The 18390-nt window shown below is 46.8% G+C and overlaps 1 protein-coding gene across 1 annotated transcript in view; it reads right to left on the reverse strand.

The window, feature by feature from the left end:
• Window positions 1-18390, reverse strand: part of poln (polymerase (DNA directed) nu) — a 459972-nt gene that overhangs the window by 170799 nt on the left and 270783 nt on the right. The window contains exon 9 of the mRNA XM_072517547.1: window positions 5659-5736. Coding sequence (XP_072373648.1) covers window positions 5659-5736 — 78 coding nt within the window. The remainder of the gene's footprint in view (window positions 1-5658; window positions 5737-18390) is intronic.

The raw sequence follows: 18390 nt of genomic DNA on the forward strand, positions 1-18390 counted from the left end.
CTGAATGACCCTCTTATGGACTGAACTGATCCCTTCACACATCTTCTCTACTGAGTAGTACTACACTCCGGATGCTTCACCCGAAGCTTGTGTCTATGTATTTGTGTATTTATGTATGCCCTATATATATTTTTCGTGTATGGGATGATCTCTCTGGACTGTACACAGAACAATACTTTTCACTGTACCTCAGCACACATGACAATAAACAAATCCAAAAAATCCAATTACCATGTGCAGAAGTAACAAATTTCTACAATCCTTTGTGTGTAGAAATGCTTCCTAATTTTCATACTAACACTAATTTGCTTAGACTATGCTTCCTAGTCTTAGACACCTCAATCAGTGGAAAGAGTTTCTCCCGATCTGTTCCCCTTATTAACTCTGATCAGATCACCACATAACCTTCTAAAGTCCAGGGAACACCACCCTCGTGTTTAATCTCTCCTGTAATTGGGTTAGCACTGTTGCCTCACAGTGCCAGGGACCCGGGTTTGATTCCGAACTCGGGTGACTGTCTGTGCGGAGTCTGCACGTTCTCCCTGGGTTTCCTCCGGGTGCTCTGGTTTCCTCCCACAGTCCAAAGATATGCAGGTTAGGTGGATTGGCCATGATAAATTGCCCTTAGTGTCCAAAGGTTAGGTAAGGTTATGGGGATAGGGAAGGGATTGGGCCTTGGTAGGGTGCTCTTTCAGAGATTGATGCAGATTCGATGGGCTGAATGGCCTCTTTCTGCACTGTAGGGATTCTATGAATTGGAGTTCAATATCATTTTGGTACACCTAAGCAGCAGTCTCTCCAACGTCAATAGACCCTTTCTAAGTTGTGGTGCCCAGAACTGCTGATGCTCCCGATGCTGTGGTCTGACCCTGGCTTTGCATAGCTGAAGTTATGGCTCAGCTAATTCTCTTTGCTTCTCCTCTTTACTTCAATGTGCTCTTAAAATAAGACTGACAGTCATTCAGTGGCAGCAGCTGGTCCGATCGGTGTTGGATGTGGTTGCTGTCCACTGTGAGAATGCGCCTCACCTCGCGATTCACCACAAACCCACTGCGACCGAGGTGTGATGAATTGCAGTCACCAGCTCCGGAAACCCAGTGTTTCAACTGCGTTGTCAAGATTTAGCCTTTGGCTCACTGCACTGCCGCTGTGGTTTCATCCATTTCTTATGAATAGCTCGCACCCCAGACGCGAATGCAGCAAATTAGCATGTATCGATAGATCTTTCTCAGCTGCTACAGCCTTTCCAATGGCACTTGAAACGCTTGTCATTTGTAAACCACTTTAAATGAAAAATTCCCAGAGTTGTAAAGAAGTGATGGAACCATACAGCATGTGTGAAGCTTCTGTTGTCTGATAGCTGCTCATCAGTTACAAAGAACTCTCGCTTCTGAGTCAGGAGGATGTGGGTTCAAACGCCATTCCTAATCCAGAGCAACGTAAAACAGGCTGTGCTCTAATGCAGTACTCAGAGAGTTCTGCACTATCAGAGATGCTGTCGTTTGAGCGAGATATTTCAAAAAAGGTCCCACGTGTCTGTTTAGGAGATTATTAAATACTCCATGACGTTATATAAAAGAAGGAGGAGGATTTATCCCCTGGCCAGTTAATGGTAGGGTGTTGGGGAGAGTTACAGAATAAAGAGATCTAGGAGTACAGATTCATAGCTCCTTGAAAATGGAGTCGCAGGTGATCAGGGTGGAGAAGAAGGCATTCGGTATGCTAGGTTTTATTGGTCAGAATATTGAATACAGGAGTTGGGACATCTTGTTAAAGTTGTACAAGACATTAGTAAGGCCACACTTGTGTTATGGGCCAGGGTTTAGAGAATCCCAAAGTGTATCATGGAGTTTACCTGACCCACAACTTTTACTAGATTGTGGTATGGGGAGCACACGGCCCACTCTACAGGTATGGTACAGCAGAAATGGAAAAGTATTTTTTAAAGCAAAACAATGTTTATTCAATGAACTCAAGTTAACCTTTTAAAAACATACAGTGAACATCTTAGCAACCATCAATTCACATACAACCCCCAAAGAATACAACACTAAGTAATCCTTTAAGCTTTCCTTTTAACATCCATACAAAAGAAACACCTTTTACCAGAAGCACATTAATTTACATTCACTACTGAGAACATTTATAATTCTGAATTCACCAAATGATCAAGAGATAGTCTTTTGATGGCAGAGAGAACAGCAGTACACCTGCTTGGTCTGGCTTCAGCTCCAACACTGAAAACGAAACTAAAACAAACCCTGCAGCCTGCCCAGAAACAACAGTAAAACGCTGACAGACAGCCCAGCTCCACCCACTCTCTGACACCACTGCAGTAATAAACACCCATTTCTTAAAGGTACTCTCACTACAGATATTTATATACACACCCATTTATAAACACCCATTTCTTACAGGTACTCTCACATGACACTTGGAATACTTTGTACAGTTCTGGTCACCCTATTATAGAAAGGATATTATTAAACTAGAAAGAGTGCAGAAAATATTTACGAGGATGCTACAGGGACCTGAGGGTTTGAGTTATAAGGAGAGGCTGGATAGGCTGGGACTTTTTCCCCTGGAGCGTAGGAGGCTTAGGGGTGAACTTATAGAGATCTATAAAATAATGAGGGGCATAGATAAGGTGGATAGTCAACATCTTTTCCCAAAGGTAGGGAAGTCAACTAGAGGGCATAGGTTTAAGGTGAGCGGGGAGAGATACAAAAGGGTCCAGAGGGGTAATTCTTTCACACAGAGGGTGATGAGTGTCAGGAACGAAGGCAGTGGTAGAGGCAGTGGTAGAGGCGGGTACAATTTTGTCTTTTATAAAGCATTGAGCCAGTTATATGGGAAAGCTGGGTATAGAGAGATATGGGCCAAATGCAGGCAATTGGGACTAGCTTAGTGGTAAAAACTGGGCGGCATGGACAAGTTGGGCCGAAGGGCCTGTTTCCATGCTGTAAACCTCAATGACTCTGTCACCAAACAGAAACCAGATGAATATAAGGATTCATCCATTCCATTGTTTATTGTAGGAACTTACAAAATAGCTGCTGCATTTGTCAACACAATAATCACAGCACTTCAGTAACACATATGGTGTGTGGAATGCTCTGCGATGTTACCGAGAGATGTGAAATGCTGTTAAAAGTCTCTGGCTTCCAGCTTCTCTTCTGTTAACTCATTAAATTCCACTAGGTCCTTTAGTAAACCCCCACCCTTAACCATCACCTTGTCTAGTTCCCAATAGAGCAATGTATAAGGTGCATTGCCTGAAATTGCGTCTGCCGTGGCATACATTCCTCTATCACTCCTTCACTATCTTCAAATTGAGGTTCTTGGACTGTCAGAGAAATTCAGGGAATCCACGAAATCAGGAGATTTCAGTTTGTTTTTTTCACATTTGTTGGCCGGGATCCTCCCTTTTGGGGACTCAGTCCCCACGCCGGCGGGAAAACCGGTGCCAACGGCTCTGGCGCCAACGGCACCCCAAGGTGAGGAATTCTCACCTTTCTAGGGGGCTAGGTTGATGCCGGAGGGGTTGGCACCGCTCCAGCCGGCACCGACGGGACGGCGCGAGTTCGTGCATGCGCGGACCTGCCAACGTATTCCCGCGCATCTGCGGGGAGTTCTCTTCTCCACGCCGGCCCCCGGGCAATATGGCGGAGCCCTACAGTGCCCCCACTGAACAAGCCCGCCCGCAGATCAATGGGCCCCGATCACGGGCCAGGCCACCGTGGGGGCCTCTCCCGGAGTCGGATCCCCCCCCCCCCCCCCGAGGACCGTCCACGAATACTCACCTGCCAGGTCCCGCCGTTGTGTGAGGTGAGTGATTCACACCGGCAGGACTGGACAAAAATGGACGGCCGCTCGACCCATCGGGGCCCGGAGAATCGCCGGGTTGGCCACTGTCAACGGCCCCCGACCGGCGTGGCGGCGATCCCGCCCCCGCCAGAAAAATGGCGCCGGAGAATACGGGAGCCGGCGTCGGGGCGGGTCGGAGAATCCCGCCTGTTGTCTTTCTAGCATATTATTTTGGTGTTTTAGACTTCAAAGACAACTTGCATTTCTATGGTGTTTGTGACACCAGCAAATGTCCCAAGATATTTTACAAGACTGTCAACTGATCCACACAGGAAATGTTCAGAGAGGTGACCAAAATCTTGATCAAAATGGCAGGTTTTAGGAAGTGTGATAAAGGATGGTGACAAGGCTGAGAGGTTGGGGGGGGTGGGGGAGCGGGTGGATTCCAGAGCCTAGAATCCAAATGGCTAAAGGCACAGCTGCCAATGGTGGAATGAAGAGAGTAAGGGAAATGCAAGAGGCCAGAGTTGGAGGAACTCAGAGTTTCTGAAAGGCTGTAGGGCTGGAGGAGGTTACAGAGATCAGAAGAGGATACGCAACATGTGGACGCAATAGATGAGTTTTAACGTCACTGAGGGACTGGCAGCCAATGTGGGTCAGTGAGTATGGATGAACTGGATTTGGTGCAGGTTAGTTAGGATATGTGCAACAAAGATTTGGATGTGTTCAAGTTTACAGCCAGCCAGGGAGGAACTGGAATATCAGGGGTGGAGTCGGCAAAAGCATGGATTAGATTGTCAATAACAGATGAGCTGAGATAGGACAAAAGTGATGATACAGAGGTGGAAGTAGGCAGCAGACAGATAGGAACACCAGCAACTACCAGTTCCCCTCCAAATATCAGACCATCCTGACTGGAACTATATCACTATTCCTTACTGCTACTGAACAGAACCCTGAAATTCCTTCCTAACAGCGGTGTGGATGCACCCACACCAGATTGTTATGGGGCAGGGTTTAGAGAACCCCAAAGTGTATCATGGAGTTCACCTGACCCACAACTTTTAATACATTGTGGAATGGGGAGCACACGGCCCACTCTACAGGTGTGATGCAACAGAAATCTACAGTACTTTTAAATTAAAACAATGTTTATTTACGAAACCAGTTAACACTTTATAAACCCCCAGTAAACATCTTAACAACTATCAACACCGATAAATCCCCCAAAGAATACAGTACTCTCTAAGTAACTCTTAATCTTTCCTTGCAACATCCATAAGACAAAAAGAACCCTTTGTACTGAAAGACATCAGGTTTAACTTCACTGCTGAGAACAGTTACCACTTTGAAATCATGAAATGAACGTTCTTTAGCTTGCAGAGATTCATACATCTTGCTGTGATTGCAGCTTCTCCAAATCTAAAACAAAACTAAACACACCCTGTAGCTGTGAGCCCAAAGCGAAAGTAAAAGCAGACAGACAGCCCAGCTCCACCCACACTCTGACATCACTAATAAACAGCCATTTCCTAAAGGTACACCCACTACAGCTATTTTATAAACCCTCGTTTCTTAAAGATACTCTCACATGACAAGATGGACTGCAGAGCTTCAAGGAGGCGATTCATCACCACCTTCTCAAAGGAAATTAGGGATGCACAACAAACGCTGGCTTGCCACATCCTCGGTACCAGGAGAATTTCAACCTCCTGGATGGACATTGAAAATATAAGTGGAAGTATTTGCTTCCAGACTCAGTGCATTTGTACTATAAAACACCAAACAGATATAGGTGTTGGTGCAGATCAAATCGCTAAGATTTGGTCCACTCTGACACTCACTGCTTACCTGCTGCTATAAAGGTCCAGCCATCCGATGAAACAAACATGCTTCTTGGTGAGATCATCACCATTTCAGGCTCCCTTCCTACAACCAAATAGAACACAGGAGTGTGGGTCAGTTTCCTCCAAATTCACTTTTCCACTTATAATAATAATAATCTTTATCAGTGTCACAAGTAGGCTTACATTAACACTGCAATGAAGTTACTGTGAAAATTCCCTCATCGCCACACTCTAGCGCCTGTTCGGGTATAATAAGGTAGAATTCAGCACGTCTTTTGGGACTTGTGGGAGGAAACCGGAGCACCCGGAGGAAACCAATGCAGACACGGGGAGAACACGCAGACTCCGCACAGGCACTGACCCAAGCCGGGAATCGAACCTGGGACCCTGGCGTTGTGAATAACTGTGCTAACCACTGTGCTACCGTGCTGCCCATTTCCAGAGATGACCAACAATAGTGCTGGATCTCCCATTGTTTAGCAAGATTTTCACTGTTGTATTAAATACAGTACATACAAGATTAAAATCAATCTCATCACAATTTAAATTACGTGTACACTTTTGCTACACTTTCTTTCACAAAGAACTGTGCTCCGGTGGGGTATGGAATTCTGGGCTCTGAGGTAGACCCTGTCATGTGAGAGTACCTTTAAGAAATGGGTGTTTATAAATGGGTGTGTATGTAAGTATCTGTAGTGGGAGTATCTTTAAGAAATGGGTGTTTACTACTGCAGTGATGTCAGAGAGTGGGTGGAGCTGGGCTGTCTGTCAGCTTTTACTTTCGTTTTAGGCTGTTTGCTGCGGGGTGTGTTTTAGTTTCGTTTTCAGAGCTGGATAGCTGCAGTCACAGCCAGAAGGTGTATGAATCCCTCTCTGTAATCTAAAGACTGTAAATCGATCCTGGTGATTTAAAACAAATAACAGTAGTGACTTTAACCTGATGTGCTTCTGGTGAAAGGTGTTTTAAGTCTTATGGATGTTAAAAGGAAAGCTTAAAGGATTACTTAGTGTTGTATTCTTTGGGGGTCGTATTTGAACTAATGGTTGCTAAGATGTTCACTGTATGTTTTAAAAAGGTTAACTTGAGTTCATAGAATAAACATAGTTTTGCTTTAAAAAATACTTTTCCATTTCTGCTGTACCACACCTGTAGAGTGGGCCGTGTGCTCCCCATACCACAATCTATTAAAAGTTGTGGGTCAGGTGACCTCCATGATACACTTTGGGGTTCTCTGAACCCTGACCCATAACAACCCGCTTTGACCTTGAGCACAAAGTCTAGTTGGCCTTTTCAGAGCAGTACACAGAGAGTGTCGCACTGTTGGAGATGCTGTCTTCCGGATAATAAATTAAACCAAACGTGTTCCTGTTCTTGATGCATGAGATTCCGAGGTACTATTTTGAGCAATAGGGGAGTTCTTTCTAGTGTCCCCGGTGTTCCTGAAACAACCATCATTGAGACAGAGTGTCTGGTCATTATGCTTATGGGATCTTGCTGTGTGCAAATTGGCTGCTCCATTTCCTACATTAGAACAGTGGTTTTGGAAAGCTTTGGGACATCATGACGTTCAGAAAGACGCTGTATAAATTCAAGTCTTTCCTCCTTTGTGATGTAACTTTGTATATTCAATGACTTCACTGATCAGTAGCAAAAAGCTTTCATTCAATTGTAACTTGCTCAGGATGTGACCAAGGTGATTCAAAAGCAATAGATTGACCTTTCAAAGTACAGTCACTGTCATGCAGACAAGCACGACAGCCAATTTCATGCACAGCAAACGCACAGCAAGACCCCACAAACATCAAACAGATGCATAATTTACATACAATAAATATTTGGGTCATATTGGTTGAGGAAGGATGGTTGGCCAAGCCACCAGGACTGTGCACTTCCTTGAATAGTGATAAGAGGCTTTTACATGGGGAGGTGGTGGTGAAGTGGTATTGTTACTGGACTAGTAATCCAGAGACCCGGCATAATGCTCTGGGGTCCTGGTTTTGAACCCCACCATGGCAGGTTTGAATTCAATATTATTGAATCTGCAATTAAAATCTGATGATGACCACGAAAACATTGTCAATTGTCATGAAAACCGATTTAGGGAAATAAATCTGCTCTCTTCCCTTACCTGGTCTGGCTTACATGTCACTACAGCAATGCCACTCAATTGTGTCAAAAGCCTAAAAGGAATGAAATTGGACAGATCTCCTGGCATCAACCTGGACATCGGGAAGGACATCCGTAAAGCCAGTTCTCAACGTCGACTCCAGACCCCGCAGTCTCATGGCATCAGGTGAAAGATGAGCAAGGAAGCCTCCTGCTGAGTATCATGTACCATTCTCCCCCCCGCCCCCCCCCCCCCCCCCCCACACACACACCCCACCCCACACACACTCTCTGCAGCTGATGAATCAGTATTCCTCCGCGTTTACTACCACTTGGAAGAAGCAGTGCACAAGAGTACAGTGTACTCTGGGTGGGTGCTTCCATATTCATCACCAAGAGTGGCTTGGTGCTGAGTCCTGAAGGACATAGCTGCTAGATTGGTGGCGCCAGGCAGCAGACGGTGGGATAACCAACAAGAGGGAAAAACATAATTTAACCTCATCCTTTCCGCAGATGCACATGCAATGACAGTATCGGTAGGAGTGACTGCTGCACAATCCTTATGGAGACAAAGTCCCGTCTTCATATTGAGGATACCCTCCATTGTGTTGTGTGGCACTAAAACCTTCAAAATGAGATAGATTTTGAACAGTTTTAGCAGCTTCATGTATGGGCGACCATGAGGTACTATGGACCATCAGCAGCAGAAATGTACAGAACCACAAACTGTAACATTCTGATCCGGCACATCCCTCACTCTACCATTACCACCAAGCCAGCAGGTCAACCCTGGTCCAATGAAGATTGCAGGTGGACATGCCAGGAACAACACAAGGCATACCGAAAAATAAAATGTCAACCTGGTGAAGATACAACACAGGACTACTTGTGTGCCAAACAACATAAGCAGCAAGTGATAGACAGAGCTAAGCAATTAGAAAACCAACTTGCTCCAGAACTAGCTGCGCACTTAGCCAAGCTGTTCCAATACAACTACAACACTGGCATCCACCTGGCAATGTGGAAAACTGCCCAGGTATGTCCTGTACACAAAAAAGCAAGACAAATCCAATCCAACCAAATACCATCTCACCAGTCTACCCTAGATCATTAGTGAAGTGATGGAAGGGGTCATCAACAGCGCTATCCAACAGCACTTGCTTGACAATTACCTGCTCAATGACGCTCAGTTTGGGTTCTGCCAGGGTCACTCAGCTCCTCACCTCATTCTTGGTTCAAATGTGGACAAAAGAGCTGAACTCCATGTTATAATATACACACCAGTATATGATGGTGCAGAGACACACACTGACTGACACACTGCAAGACCAATCACTAGATGGGACCGCTTTTGTCCAATGTGTGCAGGAGGGTTTCCTGACACAGTCTGTAGATAGGCCAACGAGAGGCGAGGCCATATTGGATTTGGTACTGGGTAATGAACCAGGACAGGTGTTAGATTTGGAGGTAGGTGAGCACTTTGGTGATAGTGACCACAATTTGATTACATTTACTTTAGTGATGGAAAGGGATAGGTATATACCGCAGGGCAAGAGTTATATCTGGGGGAAAGGCAATTATGATGCGATGAGGCAAGACTTAGGATACATCGGATGGAGAGGAAAACTGCAGGTGATGGGCACAATGGAAATGTGGAGCTTGTTCAAGGAACAACTACTGCGTGTTCTTGATAAGTATGTACCTGTCAGGCAGGGAGGAAGTGGTCGAGTGAGGGAACCATGGTTTACTAAAGCAGTCGAAACACTTGTCAAGAGGAAGAAGGAGACTTATGTAAAGATGAGACATGAAGGTTCAGTTAGGGCGCTCGAGAGTTACAAGTTAGCTAGGAAGGACCTAAAGAGAGAGCTAAGAAGAGCGAGGAGGGACATGAGAAGTCTTTGGCAGGTAGGATCAAGGATAACCCTAAAGCTTTCTGTAGATATGTCAGGAATAAAAGAATGACTAGGGTAAGAGTAGGGCCAGTCAAGGACAGTAGTGGGAAGTTGTGCTTGGAGTCCGAGGAGATAGGAGAGGTGCTAAATGAATATTTTTCGTCAGTATTCACACAGGAAAAAGACAATGTTGTCGAAGAGAATACTGATATTCAGGCTACTAGAGTAGAAGGGCTTGAGGTTCATAAGAAGGAGGTGTTAGCAATTCTGGAAAGTGTGAAAATAGATAAGTCACCTGGGCCGGATGGGATTTATCCTAGGATTCTCTGGGAAGCTAGGGAGGAGATTGCTGAGCCTTTGGCCTTGGTCTTTAAGTTATCTTTGTCTACAGGAATAGTGCCAGAAGACTGGAGGATAGCAAATGTTGTCCCCTTGTTCAAGAAGGGGAGTAGAGATAACACCGGTAACTATAGACCAGTGAGCCTTACTTCTGTTGTGGGAAAAATCTTGGAAAGGTTTATAAGAGATAGGATGTACAATCACCTGGAAAGGAATAAGTTGATTAGAGATAGTCAACACGGTTTTCTGAAGGGTAGGTCGTGCCTCACAAACCTTATTGAGTTCTTTGAGAAGGTGACCAAACAGGTGGATGAGGGTAAAGCAGTTGAGTGGTGTATATGGATTTCAGTAAAGCGTTTGATAAGGTTCCCCATGGTAGGCTACTGCAGAAAATACGGAGGCATGGGATTCAGGGTGATTTAGCAGTTTGGATCAGAAATTGGCTAGCTGGAAGAAGACAAGGGTGGTGGTTGATGGGAAATGTTCAGACTGGAGTCCAGTTACTAGTGGTGTACCACAAGGATCTGTTTTGGGGCCACTGCTGTTTGTCATTTTTATAAATGACCTGGAGGAGGGCGTAGAAGGATGGGTGAGTAAATTTGCAGATGACACTAAAGTCGGTGGAGTTGTGGACAGTGCGGAAGGATGTTACAAGTTACAGAGGTACATAGATAAGCTGCAGCGCTGGGCTGAGAGGTGGCAAATGGAGTTTAATGCTGAAAAGTGTGAGGTGATTCATTTTGGAAGGAATAACAGGAAGACAGAGTACTGGGCGAATGGTAAGATTCTTGGCAGTGTGGATGAGCAGAGAGATCTCGGTGTCCATGTACATAGATCTCTGAAAGTTGCCACCCAGGTTGAGAGGGTTGTTAAGCAGGCGTACGGTGTGTTAGCTTTTATTGGTAGAGGGATTGAATTTAGGAGCCATGAGGTCATGTTGCAGCTATACAACACTCTGGTGCGGCCGCATTTGGAGTATTGCGTGCAATTCTGGTCGCCGCATTATAGGAAGGATGTGGAAGCATTGGAAAGGGTGCAGAGGAGATTTACCAGAATGTTGCCTGGTATGGAGGGAAGATCTTATGAGGAAAGGCTGAGGGACTTGAGGCTGTTTTCGTCAGAGAAAAGGTTAAGAGGTGACTTAATTGAGGCATACAAGATGATCAGAGGATTGGATAGGGTGGACAGTGAGAGCCTTTTTCCTCGGATGGTGATGTCTAGCACGGGGGAACATACCTTTAAATTGAGGGGAGATAGATATGACAGCTGTCAGAGGTAGGTTCTTTACTCAGAGAGTAGTAAGGGCGTGGAATGCCCTGCCTGCAACAGTAGTGGACTCGCCAACACTAAGGGCATTCAAATGGTCATTGGATAGACATATGGACAATAAGGGAATAGTGTAGATGAGCTTTAGAGTGGTTTCACAGGTCGGCGCAACATCGAGGGCCGAAGGGCCTGTACTGCGCTGTTATGTTCTACGTTCTATGTTCTAACACACACAACACAGCAGCCAATCACCTGTTAGGGCACGGTCACTATAAAGACAGAGGGCACTAGTTTTCCCGCTCATTAGGGATGCAGCCTTTGAGACAGACAGAGCCCGCAGTCAGTAGCACAAACATCCACCATGTACTAGCAGTATAGGCTGGTCAGGTTACGCATAGGGCTTCAGTCAATCTAACATAGTGTCGACCCACAGTGCAAGTATGTTTAACAGCTCTTAGTTAAATAAAATAGAGTTGTACTCTTACAAGTGTTGGTAGCCTGTCTATGTTACTGCTAAGGTAAACAAAGTCTCCACAGATCCAGAGTACCCAACACATCACTCCAGAGGTGAGGTGAGAATGACTGCCCTTGACATCAAGGCAGCATTTGACCGTTTACGGCATCAGGAGTCCGAGCTAAACGGGAGTCAATGGGAATCAGGAGGAAACGCTTTGCTGTTTTGAGACAATCATCTCAGTCCCGGGACATCACTGCAGGAGTTCCTCAGGATAGTGTCCCAGACCTATCCATCTTCAGTGCTTCATCAATGACCTCCCTTTCATCATAAGATCAGATGTGGGTGATGACGATTGGCAACTCCTCAAATAATGAAGCAGTCCGTATGCAAATGCAACAAGACCTGGACAGTAGCCAGGCTTGGGCTGACAAATAGCAAGTCACATTCGCACCACACAAGTGCCAGGCAATGGCCATTTCCAACCAGAAAGAATCTAACCATCGCCCCATGACCTTCAATACATTACCTCATGACTTTCCAAAGCCTGTCCACCGTCTACAAGTCACAAATCAGGAGTGTAATGGAACATGCTCCACTTGCCTGGATTAGTGCAGCTTCAATAACACTCAAGAAGCTCGACACCATCCAGGACAAAGCAGCCCACTTGGTTAGCACCCTATCCACAAATATTTACTCCCACTGGCGCACAGTAGCAGCCGTGTGTACCATCTAAAAGATGCACTGCAGGAATTTACCAAGGCTCCTTAGACAGCAAATTCCAAACCCAAAACCACTTTCATCTAGAAAGACAAGGGCAGCAGATTCCTGGGAACCCCACCATCTGCAGGGTCCCCTCCAAGGCACTCACCATCCTGACTTGGAAATATATCACCGTTCCTTCACTGTTGGGCCAAAATCCAGGAACTCCCTCCCTTCCAGATCTGTGAGTGTACCTACACCATATGGACTGCAGCAGTTCAACCACCTTCTCATGGGCAATTTAAAGATGGGCAATGAATTCAGTTCTAGCTAGTGATACCCACATGTCAAGAATGAATTGTTTTAAATCAACCTGAGAAGGCACAGAGTTCAACTTTGCATCTATAATCAGCATCCACGACAGTGTAGTACCCCCTCGGGACTGCACTGAAAAGAAAAATGAAAATGAAAATCGCTTATTGTCACAAGTAGGCTTCAAATTAAGTTACTGTGAAAAGCCCCTAGTCGCCACATTCCGGCGCCTGTTCGGGGAGGCTGGTACGGGAGGCTGGAGCATCAGTCTCAATTATGTGCTCATTGTTTGGACTTGAACCGACAGCTTTCTTACTTAGAGGAATGACACTAACTGGGGTTAGCACTGTTGCTTCACAGATCCAGGGTCCCAGGTTCGATTCCCGGCTTGAGTCACTGTCGGTGTGGAGTCTGCACGTTCTCCCCGTGTGTGCGTGGGTTTCCTGCAGGTGCTCCGGTTTCCTGCCACAGTCCAAAGATGTGCAGGTTAGGCGGATTGGCCATGGTAAATTGCCCTTAGTGTCCAAAAAGGTTAGGTGTGTTTACTGGGGATAGGGTGGGTGTGTGGGCTTGGGCGGGGTGCTCTTTCCAAGGGCCGGTGCAGACTCGATGGGCCGAATGGCCTACTTCTGCACTGTAAATTCGATGATTCTAAATTCTATGAGACAAGTATGAACTTTGGTTTTGTAATGATTATAAAGATGGCTAGTGTATGGATCAAACAAACACCAACAGCATGGAGTATAGTCCTTGTTCTGGCTGAGACAGATGTAGGCCTGCCTCCGTGCCCTACCTCTAGTAAAATTTCACAGACTTTGCTGTGGTTCAGTGAATAATGATGTGGAGATGCCGGCGTTGGACTGGGGTGAGCACAGTAAGAAGTCTTACAACACCAGGTTAATGTCCAACAGGTTTGTTTTGAATCACTAGCTTTCGGAGCGCGGCTCCTTCCTCAGGTGAGGGAAGAGATGGGTTCCACATTCAAGGGCATTCAGCCTTGGATCTCCTAGTAAGCGTTCTCCAAGGCAGCCTTCACGACCCACGACAACGCAGAATCGCCGAGCAGAAACTAATAGCCAAGTTCCGTATGCATGAGTACGGACTCAACCGGGACCTTGGATTCATGTCACATTACATTCACCCCCCATCATCTGGCCTGGGCTTACAAAATCCAACCAACTGTCCTGGTTTGAGACAATTCACACCTCTTTAATCTGTGATTATCCCTCTCTCCAGTCTCACCGTCTGGACCTGTAAAGACTTAACTATCTGCAAAGACCCACATTCAAATTATCATCCTGCATCATTAACTTTGTCTAGATATGTGTTTGTGGAGCCCACCTCTTCAGTCACCTGATGAAGGAGCTGCGCTCCAAAAGCTAGTGATTCAAAACAAACCTTTTGGATTTTAACTCAGTGGAATAATGGTCAAGGTCCGGCCCTCAGACAGATATTCAAGGAGACTGAACCTTTGTTTAGAAAAAACTCAGCTGGTCAGCAATAAGGGTACTAAAGCTGGCATTAGTATTATTACGCCTGAGGATAATATGCATCATTATTCCTGATGAAACGAAATGCTGGCGGCATCATTGTTATGCTTTTCAGGATCAAATCACAAATACAACCATACAAAGAGCGACCACTTGGACATGTTTCAGAGACCGTCAGCAGCTGTAGATCTGTATCAAAAGTAAATGACTTCAGATGCTGGAAATCAGAAATACACCTCTCAGCAAAATCCAGCAAGTATAAATCTGTGCCTCAGTTGGTAGCCCTTTGCGTCAGAAGGTTGTGGGTTCAAATCCTATTCCTGAGACTTTGCCACTCAGCTGATGCTCCTGTACAGTGCTGAGGGGGTGCTACACCTCTGGAGGGGCTGACATCCAGATGAGATGTCTTGCCCGTTCTTTCAGGTGCATGAATAAGACTCCTTGGCATTATTTTGAAGAAAAGCAGGGGAGCTATCCCTCGTGTCCTGGCCAATATTTATCCCTCAACCAAATAACAAAAAAACAGATTTAACTGATCGCGTATTTAATTGCTGCTTTTTGGGCATTTGCGTGCAAACGAATGGCTGCTGTATTTCATACACGCCACCTTGAAAAGTTCTGAATCACTTTGGGACATCCTGGGGTCATGTCGGACACTATATAAATGAAATGCTTTAGTGAAGAAAGGGAGCAAAATGTGAAACGTTAAAAGTGGTTAACTCCTGACTTCTAGCTTGTAATCTGATTTATATCTGAACAAAGAACAAAGAAAATTACAGCACAGGAACAGGCCCTTCGGCCCTCCCAGCCTGCGCCGATCCAGATCCTTTATTTAAACCTGTCGCCTATTTTCCAAGGATCTGCTTCCCTCTGTTCCCCGCCCGTTCATATATCTGTCTCAATGCATCTTGAATGATGCTATCGTGCCCGCCTCTACCACCTCTGCTGGCAAAGCGCTCCAGGCACCCACCACCCTCTGCGTAAAAAAACTTTCCACGCACATCTCCCTTAAACTTTCCCCCTCTCACCTTGAAATCTGAGTTGGAAACATGTCACTGATGTTATTAGACATTTATCCATTAACTCAAGCATGGATTGTGTAAAGAACAAGTGGGCGTAAGTGATCATTCCAATTATTTGATTTTCAGACTGAGCATCCAAAATAGTTTATTTTTAATTACCAACACTTGACGTCTGCTAGTCCAAGTTCTGCCCCTTCGCACTGGGAGGAACCTGCTAATTAATTTATACTTTATGGAATCATTTAGAATTAACTTAATATAAATGATTTCTATTGCAGATGAGGGCAGTCCCGCATTCCACCAACCTTCTCCTTAAAGATAGTCTGTGCAACTCGATTTGGTTTCTGGTAAATATCATTGCAGAAATTTTTCCTCCGCACCTTGAAAATCGTATTTGCGGTTACCAACTAACCAATGATTTAAATAGAAGCAAAATTCTGCTCACATCAGTGCTGCTTATTTTAGAGCACCCAATTCTTTTCATCAGTGATGCTTATATCAGTGATTTAAACCACTCGTACCTTAAAATCAATCTATAATTATTTTTCATATGGTTAACTTTGTGGACTTGTACTATCAGATGTCCATCCGGAACGTTTCAAGACGTGTTTAACAGGTATATTTTGGCATGCCTCAAAATGCCAAGTTCTTTCCCAGTTCTCTGGGCTGTGCCATCCTGAGTCAGTGGTAGATTCAACTTTAAGCAGTTCCTCAATATGGGCTCTGGGACTGAAACTCTGCTGAAATTTCCACAGTGAGTTTGACAGTTATCGCTGCTTAATACATTCAAGAGTGATCATGTGGGGCACAGAGGCGAGCGGATGGTGAAGATCAAGGAGAAATGGGAGTTGGGAGGGGAGATCAATTGGGGAGTATGGAGTGAGACACTGTGTAGGGTAAACGGGACCTACTCCTGTGCAAGGATGAGCCTGATACAGTTTAAGGTGGTGCACAGGGTGCATATGACTCGGGCGAGAATGATTGGGTTCTTTCAGCAGATGAGTGTGAGAGGTGTAGGCGGGAACCAGCGAATCATGCGCACATGTTTTGGGGTTGCGAAAAATTGGGAAGATTCTGGGCGGGAGTGTTCGCAGTCTTAGCCAGGGCAGTGGAGGAGGAGGTGAACCCGGATTCTTTGGTGGCGATATTTGTGGCTTCAGAGAAGCCAGGGCTCATGGAGAGGAGGAAGGCCGATGTCGTGGCCTTCGCCTCTCTGATTGCATGGAGGCGAATTTTGCTGGAGTGGCGGGCGGCTTTTGCCACCAGGGGGTAATGGCTTGGTTAGGCGACCTGTACGACTTCCTGTGGTTGGAGAAGATAAAATATGAATTAAGGAGCACTGCAGGGGGGTTTGAGAAAAGGTGGAGGATATTTGTGACCGTGTTTGAGGAGCAGTTCATCGCAGGGTTGCGGTGGGGGGGGGGATTGGGTGAAAAAGGGGGGGAAATTTGTACAGACTGGTGTTTCCTGGAGTGTTTATGTGTTGTAATCTGTTTTGATGCACATTTGTAATAAAATACATTTAAAAAAAAGAGTGATCATGACTTGTGAGGAAAGATTGGCGAGGTCAGGTTTGTATCCACTAGAGTTTAGAAGAGTAAGAGCTGACTTGATCCTATGGGGTATTGACAGGGTGAATGTGAAGAGGTTGTTTCCTCTTGTGGGGAAATCTAGAACTAGGGTGTTAAAGAATAAGGCTCATTTAAGACCGAGATGGCGAGAATTCTTTTCTCTCAGAAGGTTGTGAGTCTCTGAAACTTTCTTCCTCAAAAGGCAGAGTCTTTGACTACTTTTAACGCAGAGCTGAATAGATTCTTGATGAACAAGGGGGTGAAAGGTTATCAGGGGTGAGGCAGGAATGTGGGGTTTAGGTTGCAATCAGATCAGCCATGATCTGTTTGAATGTTGGTGCAGACTCGAGGGGCCGAGTGGCCCACTCCTGCTCCTAATTCGTATGTTCATTGGCCTGTCCACTTTAGGATGCCATTGTCCAAACTGCACTCGCAAGAATTTTAGAACAAGGGGGTGGAATTTCAACCCCCCATCTTCCTTCCCCATGTCTGATTACTTCACTGGGACCTCATTTCGAAGGCGGGATGGCAGCACAGGCTTGCTTCTGGAATGTCAGCCCGCGATGTGGAGCAAGTGGATTATTTTTTGACAGCGGGGGAATCATTCACCCTGTTTAAGATTGAGATAAAAAGACATCCCTGCTTGTCCAATATTTCCCATTCACCCAAGTCCAAAGAGCTTAGCCACATTCTTTCAAAGACAAGGGTAAGTCTCCCAGTACATCTGGGGCGTCATTCTCCGACCCCCCAGCGGGTCGGAGAATGGCCGTTGGCCGCCGTGAATCCCGCCCCCGCCGGTTGCCGAAGTCTCCGAAGGGAGAAAAGTCGGCGGGGCGTTAATGTCGCCGCTGCCGTCGGAGAATGTCACGGGTCTGCACAAGGCAGCCGATTTTCGGCCTGCCGATATTCTCCCTTCCGGATGGGCCGAAGTCCCATCGACGTGATGACCGTTCACGTCGGCGTGAATCAAACCTCCTTTTCATCGGCGTGACCCGGTGCTCCAGGGTCACGCCGACCAGCGTGGAGGTGAGTGACGGCCTGGGGTGTTGGCTCTGGGCAGGCAATGGCGTGGCCGCAGTCTGAATGCGTGAGGGGAGGTGTGTCTCGGGCTGTGTGTGTGTGTGTGCGGCAGGGGGGGGGGGGGGGTGGTTAGAATAGGCTGGGCTCCGGGGGAGTGCCGGGAGGGGGTCCGTGCCGGGCAAGGGGATGGGGGGGGTCCGTGCCGGGGTGGAGGTTGGGGGGGGTCCGTGCCGGGGTGGAGGTTGGGGCGGGATCCGTGCCGGGGAGGGGGATGGGGGGTCCGTGCCGGGGTGGAGGTTGGGGGGAGGGTCCGTGCCGGGGTGGAGGTTGGGGGGGGGGGGGTCCGTGCCGGGGAGGGGGATGGGGGGGGTCCGTGCCGGGGTGGAGGTTGGGGGGGGGTCCTTGCCGGGGTGGAGGTTGGGGGGGGGTCCGTGCCGGGGAGGGGGATGGGGGGTCCGTGCCGGGGTGGAGGTTGGGGGGGTGGGGGTCCGTGCCGGGGTGGAGGTTGGGGGGGGGTCCGTGCCGGGGAGGGGGATGGGGGGTCCGTGCCGGGGTGGAGGT

Source organism: Scyliorhinus torazame, chromosome 9 (assembly GCF_047496885.1).
Source record: "Scyliorhinus torazame isolate Kashiwa2021f chromosome 9, sScyTor2.1, whole genome shotgun sequence".
NCBI classification, from domain to species: domain Eukaryota; kingdom Metazoa; phylum Chordata; class Chondrichthyes; order Carcharhiniformes; family Scyliorhinidae; genus Scyliorhinus; species Scyliorhinus torazame.